The sequence below is a fragment of the Dermacentor albipictus genome, chromosome 3, assembly GCF_038994185.2.
Source record: "Dermacentor albipictus isolate Rhodes 1998 colony chromosome 3, USDA_Dalb.pri_finalv2, whole genome shotgun sequence".
NCBI lineage: Eukaryota > Metazoa > Arthropoda > Arachnida > Ixodida > Ixodidae > Dermacentor > Dermacentor albipictus.
This window is the reverse complement of record NC_091823.1, coordinates 23,616,875-23,639,762: the sequence shown is the minus strand read 5'-3', so window position 1 is coordinate 23,639,762 and position 22,888 is coordinate 23,616,875. Positions and strand designations below refer to the sequence as shown.

At 47.9% G+C, this 22,888-nt stretch overlaps 1 protein-coding gene and 1 long non-coding RNA gene across 4 annotated transcripts in view; one reads left to right on the top strand and one right to left on the bottom strand.

Annotated features, from left to right (window-relative positions):
* Nucleotides 1–22,888, bottom strand: part of LOC135903893 (uncharacterized) — a 124,982-nt gene that overhangs the window by 25,003 nt on the left and 77,091 nt on the right. For 2 of the 3 annotated variants that reach the window (XM_065434341.2, XM_070535223.1), the window contains exon 2: nucleotides 7,095–7,186. The exons of the other annotated variant lie outside the window; for it this stretch is intronic. In XM_065434341.2, the coding sequence (XP_065290413.1) occupies nucleotides 7,095–7,186 (92 nt within the window). The remainder of the gene's footprint in view (nucleotides 1–7,094; nucleotides 7,187–22,888) is intronic. 3 annotated transcript variants of the gene reach the window in all.
* The window catches only part of LOC135903894 (uncharacterized), a 224,876-nt gene continuing 217,211 nt past the window's right edge, over nucleotides 15,224–22,888 (top strand). The window contains exon 1 of the long non-coding RNA XR_010564948.1: nucleotides 15,224–15,693. This is a non-coding gene — a long non-coding RNA (uncharacterized lncRNA). The remainder of the gene's footprint in view (nucleotides 15,694–22,888) is intronic.

Genomic DNA, 22,888 nt, shown 5'->3' with positions numbered 1-22,888 from the left:
TGGAACAAGATGACCCCATTCGTCAATTTTCCACGTTGTTCGTTCTTGATTGATTGATAGCCTCTCAAGATTTAGCGAATTCTATCAGTAATGAACCCTGTCGATCGAAAAAAAAAAGTCAACAACAGCTTTCCAGCGGAAATGATGGCCTTTACGTTCTTTGGGCGTGGTAAATTCGAATGTTTCTGCTTTAAGCTTTGCCGTCGTGTTTCAGGCTCGTAGTAGTGGCACCAAGGTTCGTCCCCGATCACAGTTGCAAAGAAAAAGTCGTCATCCTCATTGTGATACCCGATCAGATGAGTCAAGGCAGCGCGAAACTTCTCCGTCTTCTCGCGATGGATCCAAATCTTGGGGATCGATTGCGCACCAAAGAGCCAATAACCGAGAAGCTCATGAATTATGGCGTGAACCGAACCGTGACTGATGTTCAGACGGTCTGCCAGTTCATCGATGCTTATCCTCCGTTCTTGTTTCAGCAGCTCATGAACCTTTGGAATTGTGGGGGGGATGATTGCACGATGGTTTTGGCCCGGTCTTAGAATGTCTTTGCAACGTCCTTTGAACCGTTTGCTCCAACGCTTCACAGTGGTCAGTGAAATGCAGTGTTGAACGTACACGGCAGCCATATGGTGATTAATTTCTGTTTTGGAAACACCTTCATCTGTCAAAAACTTCGCGACACCGAGCTGTTCAACTTCTGAAGTGTCCATAATGTGACGCAACCACATTCAGCCCACTGTATGAGAGCATTAAAGAACATTTTTCACACCTGCGTGTCACTTTTGTAAATGAGACATGCCATTCTCCAACGCGCATGCCTCGCAGGTAATGAGCCGAACCATTATTGCGTGGTTAGGGTAGGCTCACTTTCATTTGACTCGCCCTGGTACATTAGAAATGCGAAAATACGGCTTGATAAAGGACAAAAAAGTGTCACTGGAAACAAAGTTCACTGCATGTATACACGAAACCTCGCAACAATATATTTAAGTATACATTTAAGTCTCCAATGAGTCTATGTATGTAAGAAGAAGTAACTGTATATAATGCGTCAAACAAGCCAAATAAACATGTTGCACAATCATAGATTCACAGAATCCTAGATTCCGCCCCCATTTCATCCACTCCCCCCGGTGTATTGCGCGCGACGGAAGGCGACGCGCTTACTCCCCGCTTTTCTCCTTTGCGCACACAAGACTGAGCCACCATCGTCGGCTCACCCATTCTACCTCCCCTCCTACGCTTTCACTCGCATACAGCATGCAGCGCGTGGTCACGATGTTATCACCCTTGGACTTTATACGAAACGTGAGGGCGACGGCGACGGCAGGAATGCGCCTGGAGTGTCCATATAATTGCTTTCGCAATAATATAATAAACGTATCCGGCAACTGAAGCGTCCCGTCGCCCATTACTTTCCGCAAAAGAAGTATCAAAACCAACTTTCACCATGCGACAATTCGCTGCGCCGCAACAATGTATTTTTTTGTGTGAGGCGGAGGCACCGAAATGAAAAAAAAAACGCATAGGAAAGTATGTTGGCCAGAATCGAATGCCTACTTCGGGCACCTAATGGGGCTATGGAAGGAATACCGAAGAAAACATGAGACGCTTGGTCCACTGAGAACCATACGCATAATGCTCAGTATCCTACAGCGGCGAAACAAGACTTTCCGGAAAGGTTCCGCTCAAGGAATGCGGTGCAATCCTTCGAGTCCCCACACTGATGGCGGCGAGCGACCATTGTTTTTTTTTTCTCGTCTGCTAGCCAGAAAGCGTCCAAAACTATGTCAGGTGAAAATGCACTCGGCCAGAGCAAACCGAACACGCACCGAAGTGCACCGCACGGTGGTCGGGGCCATACGAGAAAAACGCATGCGCTCTGCTGTCTCTGGAAGCCCGCGGGTAGGATAGCGAGAACAAAAAAAAATATGAAGAGGCTCAATGTGTCCTCGCGAATAAAAGTCAAAGTAGAAAAAATAAATAAGAAGGTAGTTACTTTGGCTGGCTTTAGTGTCTTGACATGGATGTTCTGGCGCAGGTTAAAAAAATGTTGATATTTTTTTATATGACATGACGGCACAAATGAACCACCCCAACATTTCGTCTCATTGGACCTCGCTGCCTTCTTTGTCAACTCGTCCGCTGGTGTGTTGATTTGGCTTGTCTCGTTGTATGTTCCGATGTAAGTCTTTAGAAAAGTCAATGGACCTCTGGCGTCAAATATTTATAACAGCATTAAACCCACAAAGTTCCGCAATTGAAAATCTAAAGCACAACTTTGGAAATGTCAATGCACCTTTCACATCAAGAGCTTATGAGATTTATACCTATAAAGTTTTGCAATTGATATCCATGCTCTCCATAGATTCCGTGGCCTCAGTGAGATGCCGCGGCGAGCCCGCTCACCATCAAAGCGCCTTTGAAACTTTGTGCTCGGATGGGACTGCTTGGCGTTATTTGACTCCCGGTTATGGGCATTGCCACGAAATCCAGCCCGAGTTTGCAATCTTCGCGGTTAAATGTCTTTTCGAGCGTCAAAAAGACATTCTAGACAAAATCCAGAGTGATTTCCGGCGCCGGGGGTCGCTTTGGTCGGCGGTGCATGGACAACACGAAAAAATTTCGGGGGGGGCTGAAGCCCCATAAGCCCCCCCCCCCTGGCTACGCCCCTGCTGCCGCTTAATTAAGTAGTGATATAGATGGAGGACGGAAAGGAAGAAAAAGACAGGGACGTTGAACAGAAGAGCGTCTAGTTTGCTACATCACGCTAGGGTGGAGGATTAACGCCATTTGAAAGCCGTGGAAGCAGCGAAGCGAGGACTTGAGCATTGGTGGCGTGCAAGCTTGGTGTAGAGGCCTCTTCGCCATCAGACTAATACCACGTCTCCAGCGTATTAGAAGATTGTTTTTCCGAGTTTATTACGACAGATCCGAGTTACTAGTAGATCGGCTCAATGATGATGATGATGATGATAATAATAATAATAATAATAATAATAATAATAATAATAATAATAATAATAATAATAATAATAATAATAATAATAATAATAATAATAATAATAATAAACACCGTCATCATAGGAGAACAGAAAGATGAAAGAGAGAAAAAATTGACCGTCCTTCCACTACTGTGAAGAGGTGCAAGCGAAGCTCGGTATCCACGGCTCTTCGTTAACGTAACGTCTCGGCTTCGCGCTGCCTCATGGCGAGGTCGGCGCGTCAACGACGAGCCCTTTCTCGTGCGAGTTCCCGGTGGCGTTCACGAAACGCCGCCTATTCTTCGGCCGAACCCACGACGTGCGGCCCGCTCTTACTGCCGTTCCTTCAACGCATGCCTGCTGCAGAACGAACCAAACGCGGACCCCCATCTGACTGCTGGGCCTGAACTGGCGGAAACGGTGACAAATCGCACCCCCCCCCCCCCCCCCCCCCTGAAGCGAGCGAACATATGATCACACTCTTTCCCTTCTATGGAGGGAGGAGACGCCTGTGATTGGTTCGAGCCTTGCGCTGCGTCTACTTCTTCATGCATATAAAACCCCACTTTAAAGAGCGAGTAGCTTCATCGTCAGCGGCTGAATCGGTTACCGCGGTGGACTCGCAACCCGGAGGTCGGTGGTTCGAATCCGCAGCCAGACAAGCAATATTTATTTTCAGGTGGCTTATGTTTTTTCGTACTGTGACACGAACACCGATGCCAACCCGAGCGAGGCAGTACAAACTTCGCTTGAAAAGGACAAACGCGGTGAAAGCGGGCATGCGCCCGAACAGCGCCACGCACTTGAATGCCGCTTGCACAGAAAAGTCGTCCTCGGAAACCACACAAGCGAGCTTTATTGCCTTGTGTGCCAACGAGCGGTTAGTCGTTTAAGTGACGCTTGAAGGGAGAATATTTCCCCATGAGCTGCCTATACATCGTCGAGTTATCGACCGCAATCGCAGCATGCGCCTCCCGGACCAGTTTGTCAACTGTCGAAGGGCATGCCTCAAGCCCTACTTGTGCTGTGACGGTGCATTGTATTGTACATATTCACAGTTGTGCATTGAAGGGCCCGTGCCGATACGATGCGTCTCGTACTTGTATGTTTGTCTTCACGGATGGGCGGTGAGTTTCCCTGTACGGTCACGTGCTTTGTCCTCTCTATTTCTTCTATTACGGAAGGTGATTCCGCTAGCCGATACGAAGCACATTGCTCTTAATCTATACCCCTTATGTACCAGCTTAAGACAGCTTCTATAATGTATGTAGCCGTAAGCTAATCTATGTACGTACTTGTCACCTCTCTGTCATCTTTCTAACCCCTATCTCCCGTCCCCAGTGTAGGGTAGCAAACCGGAGACTGATATCTCTCTATATATCTCTCTCTACTTGTATTTATGCGGACTATATAGTCATGGCCTTACAGGCACAGTCAATTCTGTCTCTGGCATGCCTACCAGATGTGAACACAAGTCGATAAATTTGCACGAAAGTAAAGGAGTTTACATATATAGCATTCCTACACAAGGGCACTGTGTAGGAACGCTATATATGTAAACTCCTTTACTTGTTTAAGATGTTTAAGATGTTTAGTTCTACTGTTTCGCTGTTCAGTGAAAGATACATATGCACCACTGTTTAATTTGTAGTCCCCGTTAAGGAGGTGGAACAGAAACTTGAGGCATAAGAATTTCGCACGCTTGTAAATAGTCGGGAGGCAAGCTTTATCAAGGAGTTCTGTCGGATAATCATTACGGTTGTACCTATTATAAATGAATAAAGGCAACAACCAGGCAGTATTCCCTAGCTCTAACAATATATATATATATATATATATATATATATATATATATATATATATATATATGTATGTATATATATTGTTAGAGCTAGGGGATACTGCCTGGTTGCCTTTTTCGTCTGACAGCGTTCAGGCTCCGACATGCGACGATGATCATAGAAACAAAAAATAACTCTGCGACTACAGTGTTCAGCTATTGAAACGCGATACAAGGACTGCATCGCTGCCGGCGCTTTTTGCGCTACAGGTGAGCCCTGGTTAATTGCTAGGAATCTTAATTAAGTCACAATGTGTCACAAAAGCCCTCGCCTTCATCGTATAGCATAATGTATTGGCTCGGTGTTTCCATTGGTTCGGTGTTTCCAGAGCCAGTCGTTGGCGCAAAAAGCGCCGGCAACGCTCCGAGTATCCCGCTTCAATCAGTGATAGCTCACTGTACGTAAATTTTCTATTACGCGGAGAACACGAAGTCTCGGCAAAGTTTAGCGACGCGGTACAGCAAACAAAATTAAAATGGAAGACCATGGAACAGCGCAAGCCGGCAGCTGAAAGCTGAGTGCAGTTGCGCATTTCTTGTAAACACGTGAAACCAGTTTCCCGACGACGCTCGAAAAACTGAACGATCGCCCCTTCACAGACGAAAAGGTTCTAGGATACTGGCCCAGACGGGTTTCGGCACTCAAGGCCTTATGAGCGCTGCTCAAGCTCTTAAGGGCTTGTGAACTGTGCGACAGACTCTGAAAGTTGTAGCGCATAGCATCCCGTTGTTGTGTGAATTTTTCTCATTTTATTTTTCTTCGGTTGTTTCTTCATTCATATTTTGTTCCCTCTACCCCTTCCCCCCGCACAGGGTAGCCAGCCGGTACTTACACTGGCTAACCTCCCTGTCCTTCCTTCCATTTTGTCTCTCTCTCTTCACAACGACACAGAACGATTAAAAAAAGAAGGCTTGTCAAGGAAAAAGAAAGTAGATTCGTTCCAACCAAAAATTGGTGAATGCAAAGTGCGTAAAATCCTGATATCGTATTGCACCGGGTAATTCGCATGTGCTGTGCCATGGCATGTGCGCAGAACTACAATGTGTGCCGGCAGTGACGTAAATTCCCAAGTAGGTAGTGCAAGCCCTTGCCATGAATCCGTCTTGCGTTCAAAACAATACCAAGCACGAGAAAGGAACAAAGGAGAGAGAGAGAAAAAAAAATGGCTGTGGCTTAGGTAAGGTTAAGCCCAGGATGCGAAGCATACTAGCCTTTATTTTAGTTGTTGAACCACTGTTTAGCCTGGTGAACTGCTGTTGCTTGGCTATATTTGGTTCGGCTAGACGAAGAAACAACTCATGCATTACTTCTTCGCCTTCAAGAGTGGAACGCGACAGCGTTCCCGTCGACCCGCCAAGGGGTGTAAGACAATGGGCTACAGGGCAGCGACTACGCGCCCCGCATTGGACGCGGTGAGCGTCGAGCAAAGCAGCGTTCGGCGCGGCAACGAAATGTGCGCCTGAGCAAGAGACGCACGCCTTAGAAACAGCGCGTTTCTAAGGCAACACCGCATTCACTAGAGGCGCTTTTGTACCGCTTTGAAGCGTTGTACTCGTGGCTCAGTGGTAGCGTCTCCGTCCCACACTCCGGAGACCCTGGTTCGATTCCCACCCAGCCCGTCTTGCAAGAGTTGAGCCAAAGCCACTTCTCCTCTGTCGTGACGTCACGGTGTCACGTGATTTCATGGTCACCGCCGCGCCTGAGGAGCTGGGTTGAGCCCTCGTAATATGCTTCGCATAAAAAAGAGCATTCATCGGGGGCGCGAGGTATGAGCTAAATGATGGGAGGAAAAAGATATGCGAGTTAGCCGGTCCCTCCCATCTTCGTTGCAGGCGTGTATAGGTTCAGCCAGCGACTACATAATTTATAAGATGAACTACCTAGCTCACCAGCAAGTATGAACATTTGGATATGCAAGAAGTGCCCGGACGTTTGGCAGAACTTCGCTGAGCGGCACCACGCAATGAGAGATTTGTGTGTGCGCCTGGCGGACGGGGCACTTTATGCAAACGATGACGCAATCTCCCTGACGCATATTTTTCGAGGAGAAATTACGAAAAAGCTCCCCTACATTGAGAATTCCCGCCATGACTGATATTTATCTAGTGGTGCTATACCGTGTATATTCTAAGGCCTACCACACAACGCACATTATAATTGCTTACGCAAGTTCTCTTCGGTGAAATTTTTCGCATTGAAATTCACTCTGGCGAGGAGTGAGCGTTAGCATTACACTAGCTGAAATGCTGGCATGGCAAAGAACGCATACCCAGTCCTCCTCAATGGCAAGTGGACGACACCTCCAGAATATGCGTAGCAGGTCGAAGGAGTCACCAAACAGTTGCTGTTCCAATGTTGCATCTGGACGCATGAAAAAGAAAGCATGCGGTAAGCAGATTTCAGGGTCATGCCTAATGTGGCCAGCCAGCAGTGCGAGGTTGCCCGAACTGTAGCACTATACTACACTGAATGATTCACAAAAGAACCCCCCTTTCAGGAATATTGGAGAGCGAAGACGTCAGTATTGCACCAGTGCCTCAAATGCACATTCTTACCTTGGCGCAAAATGATCCATCAAGTGCAACACCGACTTTGCATTCGAGCCCAAAGTTATTTCTCGACAAAGCCCACACCGTCGCTAAAGTGATAGTGCATCTCGGTCAATAACGTATCAATACGGAAGAACGGGATCACTTTTTCGAAGAGACTGGCAGCTGCGCGAAACGCGGTCGCTTCGTCGGCTGCTGGGGCTGCTTTGCAATTCTGCCTTTAAAGTCTGTCTGCATTTCGCAGCACATGATACTGCGGATTTGCATACAAGGCGTTCAAGTACAGTGGCTGAGCTGTTAGCACTTCAGTATATAGGGAAAGCGGTGTTGAATTTTGCAATTCCATCTAGCGGCACATTCCCATACGCATCCTAAGTGCAAGTTGGTGAAAGGACACTGCTTTGCAGTATATTGTTAGGAGCTTATTTTGATTTTTAAGTACGAAATATTGTGCCACTGCAGCTGCCTGTGCCGCGTGCAAGTTTCTCACTAAGCCTTGTCGCAAATTTCGCTTATACTGGAAGTTGTGAAGCGCCCTCTGTCCAGAAAGCATTTCACCAAATAATTTCTAAGAACAAAAATTGTTTTTTTTTATTTTTAGTGATGGCGGAGTTACAATCAAATGAAGTGTAGCGAGTAGACGTTGCAAAAATGTAGCTATCCTCTTTGCCGTAGAGGTTCTCTCTCATTTCCTCGAACAGCGTCCAGAAGCGACATTGCTCCTCTGACTTATCCTTTATTTACATACACTCGCAGAAAACATCGTGTGGCAATGATAGCAAAACCGCAAAGGCGGAGCTTTTGCAAATGTATTACTGCGAAATATGTCGTTTAGGGCATATATGCTGCGTTTCAATGCTCGCCGAAAGCGGCTGAATAGACTGTCGGCGGAAAGCGGCCATCTGAAGCCTCGCTCCAATTCTGACAAAGCTGGCGAAAAACACAGCTTCACGGAGACAGCATCAGAGCAAATAACGTTTGCTGTCCAAACAGTATGGTGGCCGAGCAGAATGCTGGCGCCTCGACGGGAAGGTCAGCAATCGGCGCACAAGAAAACGCAGTCAGGCTTTTTTATGCGCCTAATGTAAGCTACGTTGTCTTTTTAATAGGTTCGCACACACTAAGTGTTCATTTACAGCGATATATGATTTTCTCATCTGATGATGACGACGCATGGGGTTTTATGGCGCAAGGGCCAGATATGGAAAAAGAGCTTTTCTTATCTTTTTTTTTTTGTCGGTGGGAGGTGACGTGAAGTCGCGGAGACGTCTTCCAAACGCGTTCTGTTGATTGGACTAGCAGCTGTCTTAGCAGTAAAAGTAGACTGTAGACTCTTCAATGCTGGCCAGAATCGGCGCACACCCTCAGTGCTTCTTGGAGCAGATACTGAATTGGCGAAGCTCGCTCATTGCGCCGGTTTTGTATTTTCCAAAACACGGAAGGACAAAGCGAAGGAATGAAATTGAAATTTAGCACTTAGTGGCGCCTCTTATGTCTTATCAAAGCGCTCTTTTTTTTAGCTCGTTCCTCGGTTTTCTTAGTTCGAGCTTCTTCAAGTTTGTGCGCGCTTGTCGCACGAGCGAAACCCACGCGTCGTACACTCTCGGAAGCACCAGCGTTCCGCGGATTGTGGGCAGCACCGAGACTGTGGATCATACCGGAAACGGCCTGGAACCGAATAAACTGAAGGTCGCTGTGCCCGTGAATGTATCTGGGTCAAATTGGCATTATTAGATGAATTAGCTTTAGAATTTTGAGTTGCGGACGTAATTCAAATGAGAATACTTTAGGTGGCTTTGTTAGTCGCAGTCAAGCGTTTAAGAGTGCTTGCTGTCGTTCTACAGATTGTAACTGCGGTTTGTTTACAACCGTGAATAATAAGAGTATCTTGCACTTGTATAATGTTTGTTATGTTTGTGACTTTCAGGGTCTGGTCTCGCTCTCTGCCGTACAGCTTGGCATCAAAGTACTAGTCACTTGGCGTGTGGCGGAGCGTGCATCTATGCCGAGTAGCGTGACTGGCAACAAAGGCAAAAGCTTCTGACGTATGTCATCCGCGATGTCACCGGGCCACAAAATTAATTCCGTTTAACGAGGCAGAAAGAAAGCATAGGTTCCCATGTTCGGTCTGACATTCTTTTCTTACTGCGAAGGCATTTCATGTGGCTCTCTCCAAGAACAAAGACTCCGCCCGAGATAAAGCTCCAAGGAATGCCAAAATAGGAACGGACCAACGTGAAAACTACGCTCCTCTGCGCACAGAAAACCAGCCACATACGATACTTCTTGTATTTCTGCATGACGTGGACCTGCGCGTATTAAAAAAAAAAAACTACTTATTAAAGGGGCACTTAAGAGAAACGCTAAATCAGTTTAGACGCTTAAAGTGTGCTTCCGAAACTATGCTTTCGTAATTTTGCTGCAGGAGGTTAACTTACTAAATAAAATTATGGTTGACCTTCCATTTAAAAAAAAAACAAAAACAATTTACTCTAGAACCTTCGCTTCGGGGGATCGGTATGGCGTAAAAAAATTAAATTTTTTGTTCTTGTTTTGTGTTTGGGCTGTCGCGGTACGACGAAAATTCCCCAAAACTTGCTAACGCCAGTTTTCGGGTCCTTTAGAAATTAGGACACAACGCAGACCATTTTGCTGCTTAACACTAAGCCCGTGCTGACGCTGTAAAAATTCATGGCGTCACGGCTAGCTGGTGCGGGAACTTTCAAGGTGGCGTTGCTACCCGTTTTTGCTTCTTTCTTTTCATATTTTCTGGCTTATCAAGCTTCCGCTCACAGCATAAGAGTGGACTTTTTTACGTTCTATAAATGTAATTTGCTATTGCAACTTCAACTCATTTTCTTTTTCTCTTCAATGTGATGCCCCATGAAAATCTGCACGAAAAAATAAAGATGAGAAAGGGAACTGTTACGAATCGCAGCGCACGTGCGCGGCGTTGCAGGTCACACTGCGGGCCACTGTGTATAGTGCGCACACTGTGTACGCACAGACGCACGCGAGGTCCAGACAGACACAGAAGCGGACGGACGCGCGCGCCACGTGCCAGGACGGCGCCCACGACGGCACCGAAATATACGGCGCCCGGCCTGCTCGGCGGAAACCGCTGCAGAGCGCAAACCGTCGCGGGCGGGGAACAAATTGCCGTTTGTAATTCACTTTGCCCGGGCGCCCAGAGAGCGCGCGTTCGTGCGGTTGGCTTTGTCGCGCCGCCCGGGCCCGTCTTCGTGCGCGTTCAGTTTCGCTGAAACCGCGCAGCGCTGTGGAAGGCGCGCGGAAGGGATACGGCGCGCTTTGGGCAAGAACAGCGCACGCGCGAAACAGAATAGTGCCTAGTTTTTCTGAAGGCGCTATAGTCTTGCATGACTCTTGGTGCTCGAAATATTCGGCCGACTCAACTGTAGTTGACGCGGACATCCCCGTCTTACGTAATGCGAAGCATTCATTATTTGTAGAGAACAGTTGTATGACAACGGAACTGATGTTTAGCGAAACGGTTACGTAGGGATTACTTGCTGTAACGTTTATATTTGTTATAGGTAAAACAGAACGTTTATAACGACAATGTATGAGACTGAAAGAATACCGAAATGCAGTGGCACATACCCAGTGCGCATACCTTGCCGCCGCATCGGCGAATACCCAGTCGTACCTGTAGCACATCATTTTAGACTGCACTATCACCGGAATCGGCCCACCAAGACTGCGAGATACCCCACCAACCCGCTTGCGAGAAAAGCGGCCGCACTCGGAGAAGACTACTTCGCATTAAAATGCGGAATGGTTACAGCAGCCATGAAAGACCTAGTATTTCATTACGCGGACTCGATGGTGTTATTTCACGGTCTGCAGGCAGAAAAAGGTTGTTCCGCTCGAAGGTTTTCAAGAAGAAGTTACGTTCGCCGAAGGGCCTGGAGTAATAAGCATGAGAGCCCTACGTTCGTTGATCGAATTCCTCCGAGACACCCAGTTGATGAAAGTTTGGTGAAACACCGGTGCTAATAGCGCAAGAGATACTAAGACGAAACGTCCAAATACGCCAGGGTAACCCAGTTTGCTGCGCCATTACCGCCATCCTCGCCTACAGATCCTGGCATCTGGTTAGCTCTTGCAGTTTCGCGAGCGCTGCCCATAACGTCGATACGTTGTGCCCGCGCCCTGCACGTGATTATCGCCCGGCTAAGTTTACGGAGACTCGAATTTGTTAAAAAAGGAAGGTTTTATCGCACGCAATGCAATATTTCTTGTCACAGTTTCCAATGCCCCGAAATGTATTGCTTTCGGATCTGCCGCCAAATACAAGATTATCGGCTTTATACGATTATTGACCAATCATGAAATATACGGTAGCGCTAGACAAGGCGAGGACAAAGTAGGAAATGTGGCGGGCATTACCTTTCCTTTCTTGTCATTGTCTTGTCTAGTGCTACCGTATTCACAATGAATAATTTCCGGCTAGCTCGGTTGTGAGTTCTATTGACACATCAGTCAAAATTTGGAGACGGAAAACACAACACTATTTTGCTCTCTATTCAGCACTCTATTAATTTTGCCATGTAGTGCTACTAAGGTAGAAGAAGTGAACGTTTATATACTCCAAAGTGCTCGAAATGCCAGGAGAGAAAGTAGCTGCGTATAAAAGCTTGGAGATCTCCAACCCAGGAAACAGTCGTCGTTATTTCTTTCTTGTTGTAGCACACACCAATAAGTAGTCTCAACCAGTCACTCCCACAGTCAGTGAGGTCATAGAGAGGTAGTTTACGAATTCAAAAGTGGCACTGTTGCACTGACGCCTGGCCCAGTGCAGCGTAGCAAACTTAATGCTTGTCTTCTGGTTTATATCCGCGTCTTTCGCATCTCATTTTCTTCTCTCTCTCTGCAATGTTATAGCATAACAAGAGTCTGCCTTCAGTGCGAGTGACACCCATGACTTACAGCAGTGCAGTCTGTAGCACCCGCCGCCGTTGCTTAGTGGCTATGGTGTTGTGCTGCTAAGCACGAAGTCGCAGGATCGAATCCCGACCGCGGCGGCCGCATTCAGATGGCGGCGAAATGCGAAAACACTGGTGTACTTAGATTTACGCGCACGTTAAAGAACCCCAGGTGGTAAAAATTTCCGGAGTCCCCCACTATAGCGTACCTTATAATCAGATCGTGGTTTTATCACGTAAGAACCCCATAATTAGAAAAGAAAAGTGCACTCTATTCATTCAACTTCATTAACTGTATCTTCGTGCAGCAGGCGCGCGTCTGCGGAGGAGCACACGAACTGGAACGCGCCTCCTTGAACCGCATACAGAAGCTGTAGCCTCCGCGGCGCTGCATCGTTTTAGCGAGTGCGGCCGTAGGACCGCACTGCGCGCCGTGTTCTCTTCGCTGCGTGTCTCGTGGGGGATAAATAATCTGTCTCTTTTTCTACGTCCGCTGCGCGTCGTCGTTTCGTGCTCGCGTTGTTGCGGCGCCAGCCTCGCTCTCTGCGCGTCGCTGTTGCCGAGCGTCGCCTTTGTCTTGACATTTTGCTGTGCGTGCTAGGATGCGCGTGGCGTCGGGTATCCTTTGGTTCGTTTCAGGTGCCGCAGAAACCTTGCCAGCGCACTTGTTTATGAAAGAAGGCATTCGGCATCGCCATCATTGTTTCATCGTGCTAAACTACGCTGCGCACAGCACTCGAGCAGCCGTGGTGCTGGCTTTCTTTGGTCCGCCGCTCTCATCGCATTACTTTCTTAATCTTTTTCCTGGCGCACAACGTTGCAATTTTTTGTGTGTGTGCGTGCGCCATCACGTTTTGAATTCAGCTGCTCTTTTAATGAGGATATCCGAGGAAGCCTTTCTGGTAGGACGGCGAAAGGGAGCACAGAAAGAAGGAAAGGGCGACGGGTACGCGCATAGTTACCGGCTTACCAGGGAGAATATATTTGTCGTTTCTTTGTTCCCGTTTGTCGACATTCCTATTGTTCCGAATGAATGAAGGGGTTTTGCGACGACAGAAAAATCTCGACTTCCCGCAAAAGGGTAGACAGATTTATCTGTGATATTGTGGCCTTTGGAACGAGTGTTTTGTAACAACCTCATGCTTTCTGACTGCTGCAGTTCTTTTTCTATCTCGTCATCTACTGCGTTACTGTCTTGTAACAGGAACAAAGGGAGCTTTGTTGCTTTTTTTTGATGTTCCATCTTTCCGGATGCTACCCTGTTCATACTTCATTTTTGGTGTTCAAGTGAGAGAGAGAAAGAAAGAGACATAGAGAATAGGTTTGCGCTATGGTTGTAAAACAAGCACACGCAAAATGATTAAATCATCGCAAGAAAGTGAGTGTGCGCATAGAAAGAAAGCAGCGGGCACGAGCGGGCAAGCACTGTCATGAAGCGACTATCATTTCTCCGTTTCATCTATCCGGCCGTACAAAAGATGTGTGGTGCAACATGAGGTTGAAGCAATGCTGCTAAAATATATACGCTGAATTCGGAGAATGCTTCTGTACATAAATTTGGCACTTTAAACAGACAATTCCCTCCCTTTTCAATCTTGACTTTTATTTACGCTCCTAACGTTACGGCGAAAGAGACTTTACTCTTCATTCAAGGACATTCTTTCACCGAATTAGAAATTGGGGCATGAGATTACATGCTTCGTAAGACGCAAAACAACCTGCACCATTATATTACAAGTTCTAGTTCAAGAAGCCCTGTTATATTTTCATGCACAATTTAAAATTAAGCTAAAGTACGTTGAGAAAGGTAGACTGCTTGATTCCTTAACCTTCATTTATCGAAGCACACGGAAACTCCAGTACGCTTATCATAATGGTATGCTCTAAAATTGGCACTATCTACAAGAGGCCTCTAAATAGCACAAGCCCGCATTCGAGCGCGAAATTTCACATGACAAGGACTGATTTACGCTCGAGCCGCACGCCGCACCGCCCACCTGCCGCACGCGTGTGGTCGTGCGGAGAATAGCACATGTCGCACAATGATGCACAAATTTCAGTTCACACTGCATGTGCGGGCCCAGTGTAAACCGAAATTTGTGCACTAGTGTGCGACAAGGGGCAATTTTCGTCCGACCGCACGCGTGCGGCAGAAGGGCGGTGCGGCGTGCGGCTCGAGCGTGAATATCTACCGCCTCTTCTAGCCGCCTAACCTAAGCGTCCGCTTTAACCGAAACTACGCCATAACGAGATGCTATGCGCCAGAACTTTCAAATTCGGTCGTACAACTCACAGGCCCTTAAGAACTTGAGCAGAGCCCTTAAGGCCTTGAGTGCCGAAACCCGTCTGGACTAGTGTCCTAGAACCTTTTCCTCTGTGAAGGGGCTACCGTCCAGTTTTTCAAGCGCGGTCGCCAGCACTTGACAAATAATTTTGTTTTTTCATTTGTTCCTTCTTTCACTGGTTAACCTCCCTGCCCTTCCTTCCCTTTTGTCTCTCTCGTCAAAAACAACCTCGCTGCGGCAAGTGTGAGATATGGCATGCCTTTGCTTCGTGGTTTCGCGACTTCATTTGTCTCGAGCAGAGCGAAGTCTTTGCTAACAAGGAGCGGCACGCTCACGAGACAGCACACACTTAAAGCAAACTTGATGCTCCCAGAGACATGTGGTGGCGAAACCGCGCCACCGCACTTCGAAGCGCAGCCCCCCGTTGGCGCACTCTCGAGAAGTGCTCTTCAGGAGCAAGTCTTTCAACACTGGCCAAGTTTTCTCAGAATACGCCATCATCGCAGTGACTTGGCACTTCCACGCGGAATAATAAAAGCAAAACCGCCAGGGTGATGCCTGATGTAGACCAGAATCTTTCTGTCTCGCGCACCCGTTAGTGTAAGCGTACCTATTCTCGATCCCTGTCGCGAGGATGAATGGGGAACTGATGGCAAAGCTACGAAGACTTAACACTGGCAGCAAGCATGCGATAAGAACAGACTGAGCGCTATCGCTGGCGTTCTTTTGTTTTTTCAGCCAGTTCCCGCAGCCCGCGGCGACAGATAGCTGCTCGCTAGATGCGCTACAAATCCTGGCCTATAGAAACCCATCCTGGGGCTATTAAAGCCTGCGGCAGGTAGCGCAGAAAGCATCACCGCAACGCTGCTTAGGCGGCAAACGTGACCTTCAGGATTCCGGGGCTATTCCCTTCGTTTTTGCGTGATCTGTCGACTGTGTGCCGGCTTTTCCTCCCCGAGGTGTTTGTTCGAAGTCTTTCGCGGTGCTGTCCGAACGGATGCTCCAGCTTCATCCTCCTCCATCGCTCCCTTCTCCCTGCGTTCCGCAAATGATCGATCACGACCACGTGGAAGAGAACAACTTTCCGAGTAAGCACGAGAGCTTCCTTTATTATTCTTCTTGGCCTCGTGGACATTGGTTTTCCAACTTCTTTCGTCTTGCTTGTATCGCGTGTCTTGGAAACGCGATATGTCCACATTCTGGCGAGCTTAAGTGAAGAAGAGCGCTGGTCGACGCATGGTGCGGCCGGAAGCCGAACCTTTCACGTTTGCACGATAACCGTATTCGGTTAATGCTTTATGTACTTTAGGCATGACTTAGGCCTACGCGACCGCGGGAGAAGTGGAGGGCTGTCGTTCCCGAGCGCTCTGCCGCCGCATGCAAGTCTTCAGATGCCACAAAGCTCTCGCGCGAGACCGCATGTCGAGTTCGGTGATGAACTCGCAACGCACCTCGGTTGAGCGCCAGCACGTGCCCTTCGCATGGGCGCGCCTTTGCATCGACGGTGAATGTCCGACCGCCAGCCCCAAAAACAGGCGAACGAAGCAAAGAAAATTACTGTCTTATATAAAAAACAACTCTTTGCGCATAACGCAGAATCAAACACGTCACAACAGATACAATCAAGACAGTGACAGCACATTCTATTTAAGGGGATGGCTTGCTGCCAGTTCACATGAGGGTACACAATGTCAGATTAAAGACGCACAAATAAGCGATCGCTATTCGGAGGGCTGTTTAACGATCCCTGTCAGATCGGGCTTTATGACCACGCATATATTTTGCAGAATATGCTGGGCTTGTGTGTTTCTTTATTCCTTTTAAATTTTTTCTTTCTCTTTGCCTAAGCTATTCTCGTTTTAGCTTTTAATGCGGAAGCATTCTTTGGCGAGTAGCCCAGCAAAATCTGTACTTCCCGCGAAGCCTTATATCCGCAAAAATAAATGCATAATTTATCAAGTTAACACATGCAATCGCTGTAATAATGTAATAGGAGGTGATTGATAGCGTTAGAAAAAAGAAATAAGAGAAACTGGTGATGTCGCCATCCCCGCGTCAAGGTTGTAACGAAAGAAAAGGAAAATAAGAAAAGACTAAAGAAGTAGCTCTGGTGTGGCAAAGGAAAAAATAACTCCTAAACAGGGTGGTGCGATCGATTAAGTCTACTGGAGAGGTTTTTACAGGCTCTAGATTCTAAAGTACACTTCATACTACAGTACCCTTAGACCAGTACTCTGTACGCTCGAACAAGCACAGAAGAGAAAGAATGAAGATGACGGAGATGAAGAACAAGCAGCTAACGCGACTCAGGAACAACGAGCCACGTTTTCAGACAGCAACGACAATGACGACGACGACGAGACATTCAAAGTGTAGGAGAAGCAGGTTCCCAGCCTCAAGAGAAGAAATGCCGGTTGTCTGATTCCCAATAAAAAGTTGCACAGAAGGCAGCAAAAGAAGATTGTAATCCCATGATTGCATTGATTTAAATTGTGCTTGGAACATTATGATATGATCTCAGCAGGCTAGACATGATAAGCAACAAAAATGCAACACAAATTCTGGGAACTGTCTACTAATGCTTAAGCATTATTTCGCTGCGGGTAGACATGGATATGGGTAGACATGGACTTTCGCTATGGGTAGACATGGATAAGCTAACTGTATTGGGGGTGGACTTCACCACTGGAAAAGCTGGCGCCACCGTAGGCGTCACGTGGCATGAGGGATCACGTGGACACAGCGGCCGCGTCGGCTGCTTCGGATGCGCCGAAGGAAGCTGAAAACGAAAGTTTAAGTCCTACCTGCGCTGCGGTTCTGATTAAGTGGTGAGGCTTCACCGCCTTGGGTGTCTGCTTGACAACATTTGAAAGTACTATAATAGGTAGTGGCTGCCTTTGGAGGCGTACAGCATCGTAGGCTGTATACTGCTCGGTGCCGCAGTGCCGGCCGTACGCAACAGAGCCCGGTGTCAGCCTTATTCACGTAGCCGCAGGGCAAGGAGCTGCGTGAAGCTTGGCTGGTGAAACTTAGAACCGGCAGACAGCCGTCGGCTACAACTCGGGTATGCAGCAAGCACACATGCGAGGAAGATTTCTGCTACAGCGCCGGGACAGCGATGTTCGGTGAGTAGCAGATAACGCGCGCTGAGACGATCGCCCGCGCCCGTTGCCCGGCTAATGTCATGGCGATTTGGTCTATGAACTTGTTGATACTAGATACTGGCAAGTTCACTGGAATGGAAACGGAGCGGTAAGATGCATATTAAAAAAAAAAGGCATGGCACATGGTCATGTTTGTGTTATGAATTAATGCACTGGATTACGAAAAAGAAGCAGAGGGAAATCCCACGCTGAGAAGACCGATAAACATACAGTGCGACGCAACTTGAGAAATAATATTGAAATGTCCAAGAATTTAGAAGACAAAAAAAGATTTAATCGTCGCGACGGCACATCACAGTTGCTGTAGGCGTCGAAGTCTCTATAACGAAATTATTTTTTTACAGTTCTGATAGCGTCCACGCAACAATGGTTGCTAGTGTACTGTCAAATGCTCAGCATATGCTGCGGCCTAAAGCTCACGGCACGGTGCGAAAACGTGCTCACAGCGAAACCAAACCTTGTGCGCGGACATGCATGCAGACGGCAGTCGGTCGCTGCATTGAGGCTTCATTCTGTTATGCTCCATTTGGTTATGTAGACAGCCCAATATAAGAACATATTTCACATATTTTACTCTCAGCGTTTGCCTACCTTTCACGCAAGAAGCCGGTTCGGGAGATTACATCGCGGTGACCTTGCGCAGTGGCGTTCACTGTAAGTATTCGGTAAAGAGATAGCGTCTGTCAGCGATTCCGAGCTTTCAGTTTGCCCAATATTATATCGACAGTCAAAAACTTCCCTCGTTTTGAGAGTACTTACATAAATGTCAAGGAGGGCTGCCGCGTGGCGTTTTTATTGAGCGCCGTAAGCGAAACCTATGAGCTGCGCGCCGCCTGATCCCTCATACTACGCAAGAGAGGCGCTTCCGACAGATGGCGACTCCGTAAGTCCTCGCCCCAATAAGTAAGCAAAGGCGAAGTAGCAGCCGAGCCAACGAATGCTTACGCACTAGTAAACAGTTTTCAGAGTTTCAGTAACGTTTTTTGTTTCCATTTTGTCGACAATGGGAACTTGGTGTTTGTGGGATAGCCAGGTTTCTGGTGACCCCTTTTTTCATGCTCAAAAGATTTAATGAACAGTAGCACACTTTGAGCCTAGAGATGGGCGAATATCACCTTTTCCGTATACGAATCGAATACGAATAGTATATATCGGATATTGCATATAGTCAAACGCAGATGCTTATATATACAGCAGGAGTGGTTCTTTTGGTGTGATTAGGTACGACACATGTATAATCTAGTGCACAAGATCACTAATTTAATAAAAGATACTGCACAAATAACCTCTCAACATACTCATAGATTTTGTTACAAGCAAGCTTTGCAAGAATAAATGGCTGCTGTAGCCTGTATGGCTATAGCTTTCCGAAAACAGTAAATCAGTTGTTGCCGAAAGAAAAACGGAAGTTGGGGGAAAGAAAGGTGCAAGAGGATGTTTGCGCCGTAAACAAGTGTACACTGGTCGTTGCAATGCAAAAAAAAATCAGTGGTTGAAGCGTAACAAATAAAACTCCTACATGACTAGGCTTCAAAAACACTAAAGGACAGACTATTAGCAATAAATCGCGGTTGTCATGCAGGCTTACTCCGCGAAGCTGAAAACAAAAGTTACAATACCCATTTTGTACGTGAATTGCTTCCTTAAGCTTTGTCGTCTTTTCACTTCTGATAACTTGTCATACTTTTATTGGTAGGTAGAGAAACCTAGCTACACAGTAGGTTGTTCGGAAATGTTTGGTTAGCTTAATTCAGGTATTAGAAAATACCGAATGATTTCTTTTCGAATACAAATGCGAATAATATTGAAAGAGTCGCTCGCCCCTACACTACACAATATGTGGAAAAAAAAAGTTAAGGGTGATTTAGCAGTAAATGCGAGTGAAATGCGCTAGAATTACGTAACACCTTTTTGAGGTCCCGGATCCATGATTTAAGCCGCTTTCACTACATTGCAAAGTGTTGTTGAGAAACTCATTCGGCGCATGTCCTGCCTCTTCATTCGAGAAGCGAAGCGAAGTTCAACTGACGATCGTCCGGAGCAGATCACTGTCTCTCTCTCTCACACACACACACACACACACACACACACACACACACACACACACACACACACACACACACACACACACACACACACACACACACACACACACACACACACACACACACACACACACACACACACACACACACACACACACACACACACACACACACACACACACACACACACACACACACACACACACACACACACACACACACACACACACACACACACACACACACACACACACACACACACACACACACACACACACACACACACACACACACACACACACACACACACACACACACACACACACACACACACACACACACACACACACACACTGTTGTGCCATTACCACAAGCCCGGATTCCGAATCTGCAAGATGCGGAATCTATCCTGCGAGCGCCATAATTCTCCCTTCACAAGACAAGATGCTGCGCCGTCGTGCGGGAGAAGCCTCGGCGAGCAGCGTGTTTTGACGTGTCCGCGTGTGCCCGACAGCCCGGCGCCGCACCTCCCTTGCCTGGAGGTCACCGCGCGCGCGAACTTTGAACCGGGTGGCCAGCGCGGTCGCTGGTTGGACCCCTCGGACGACCGTCGTGTGCTGACTTTGTATTGGGCCGTTTGAGTGACAATGGGCCTCGGGGATTATAAAAGCAGCGACACGCCGCTCGAAAACAGGATCTGCCGACCCCACCGGGAGAGAGTGTCGCTCCCGACTGGGGTGAGATGTGTAACGCGTTTTCGCCGGACGTCGTCGTGCGAGAACAGTCGCGTTTGTTGTGAGCACTCGGCCCCAGTGCCGACCCGTTCATGTCCTGTATGATAACCTGTATATAATGTATAAAGTCCCTTTTGTTATTCTCATCGACGCCAGGCTCGGAGTCATCGCTACCAACGCTCTGTCACGAAACGGGTGACGAGCGCTACGGGACCACAAAGCCGTAATCGTGGTGCAGCGGTACAAGTTCGTAACACTGGTGGCAGCGGTGGGATGTCCGTAACACTGGATGGCAGCTACGGGATTGACCGGCATCAGCTACCTCGGCGCGGTGAGTGCCTGAAGTTTACCTCAAACACCAGACTTTCTCTGACACAGGTTATAGTAGCTTAGGGAAGGATTTGGTGTTGCATTGTGATAACCTTGAGTGTTTCAAGCCTAGTAAGAGTGTTTTGGAAACCAGGGGATGCTGAGGGGGTAAACAGGGCAGTGTGTGAAATACTTGCATATGTCTTACTAGTAGCATTATAGTAGCGTTCGGCAGGTATATTCAAAAAGGGTAAACAGCAGGAGGACAGTGTGAACGATGGAGAAGTACAAGGTGAAGGAACTTCTCGAAATTTGTGAGGAGTTGGGCATTGAGTTGGGCTCAACCAAAAGAAAGAATGCGATCCTTGAGGTCATGAGGACTGGGGACGTAACGGCTGAGGAAGCCGCAGAGGCCTGGGCGGATATCAATGAACGTCGGGAAAGGGAGGAAAGGGAGAAGGAACGTTGCGAGCAGGAAAGGAGAGAACAGCAACGTCGCGAGGAGGAAAAGGAGGAAAGGAGAGAGCGACGTGAGCACGAGCTTAAAATGAAAGAGTTGGAGATCCGAAATAACTCCCCGGCGCCTAGTCTCACTTCTAACGTTCCAAGAATACGCGATCAACTTCCACCCTTTGTCGTCGGAGAGGATATGGCCAAATACCTCGTGAAATTTGAGCACGTCTGCGAACGGAATAGCATTGAGCGATCCCTTTGGGCACAGAATCTGTTAGCGTTGCTTCCTGGGGAGGCATCAGACGTAATAACTTGCTTATCGAAAGAGGCGTTTGAGAGCTACAGTGATGTGAAGGAAGCGCTACTGCGGAAGTACAAATTGTCGCCCGAAGCTTTCCGGCAGAGGTTCCGCTATGCAAAAAAGGGTAAGGAGTCGAATGTTGACTTCGCGTTTCGTCTAAAAGCCGACCTGGTGGAATGGCTGAAGGGCGAAGAGGTTTACGACGACCGCGACAAAATTGTCGAATGCATCGCGTTGGAGCAGTTCTACCGTTGCATTGATGAGGATGTCCGGCTCTGGCTGCAAGATAGGCTAAAGGATGTTAAGCTAAACAAGGCAGCAGAGTTAGCGGAAGAGTATTACACCCGCCGCAGCTTGCACAGCAAGGCAGTGCGCGTAGAAAAAGCTGATAGAAGAGATGGGTTTTACGGGAAGCCCGACGAACGGAAGGAAATCACGCGTCGCGAGTTTCGGGAAGACGAGTCGCTTCCCAAAGAAACTGTAAGGGATGGACAGAATGCATCTCAGAATGATGACGATGGTCCGAAACAGCGAAACGAAATGACGCGTTCTTTTGAAAAACGGAAACCGTTAACCTGCTACAATTGCAAAAAGCAAGGGCACATCGCTGCAAGCTGCCCAGAGAGAATTGCTTTTGCAACGATACAGGAAACTCACAAGAACATACGTCTATTGGAGCCCTATGTGCAGGAAATTAAGGTAAACGGCAAGAAGTGCCGAGCACTGCGGGACTCTGCAGCAACTATGGACGTTGTTCACCCGTCTTTCGTCTCCTCGAGTGATTTTACGGGAGAGTGCGTTAGGATACGGCAAGTGGCCGAGAAGGAGAGTGTCTGTTTACCGATCGCAACGGTTATCATTGAAGGAGAATTTGGGAAACTTAACACCGAAGCCGCTGTGTCAGCCGCCCTCCCGGAGCAATTTTCCTACCTCTTCTCAAATAGCTCGGAGCAGCTGCTGAGGGATCAGGGCAAATCATTCTTTGCCGACGTGGCGTACATGGCCCTCACGAGATCCAAAGCGCGCCCGCTGTCGAGGGAACTTGACTTTGCATCGGTGAGCGAACAGCGGTGCGGCACACGGACCGATCAAGGTAACTTGAGTTGCGAGCAGTCACGGGAGAGGCAGAGCTCGGAGGCTGGCCTAGACGAGCGGGTCCTGGAAGTGAGTGGGAGTGACGCGTGCAGTGCTAGCCGCGATATAGACTCGACGCCGCAATTAGGCGACGCGGGCTCCACACTCGCTCCGGTTTCCGCCAGCAGGCAGGAGCAGGCTGC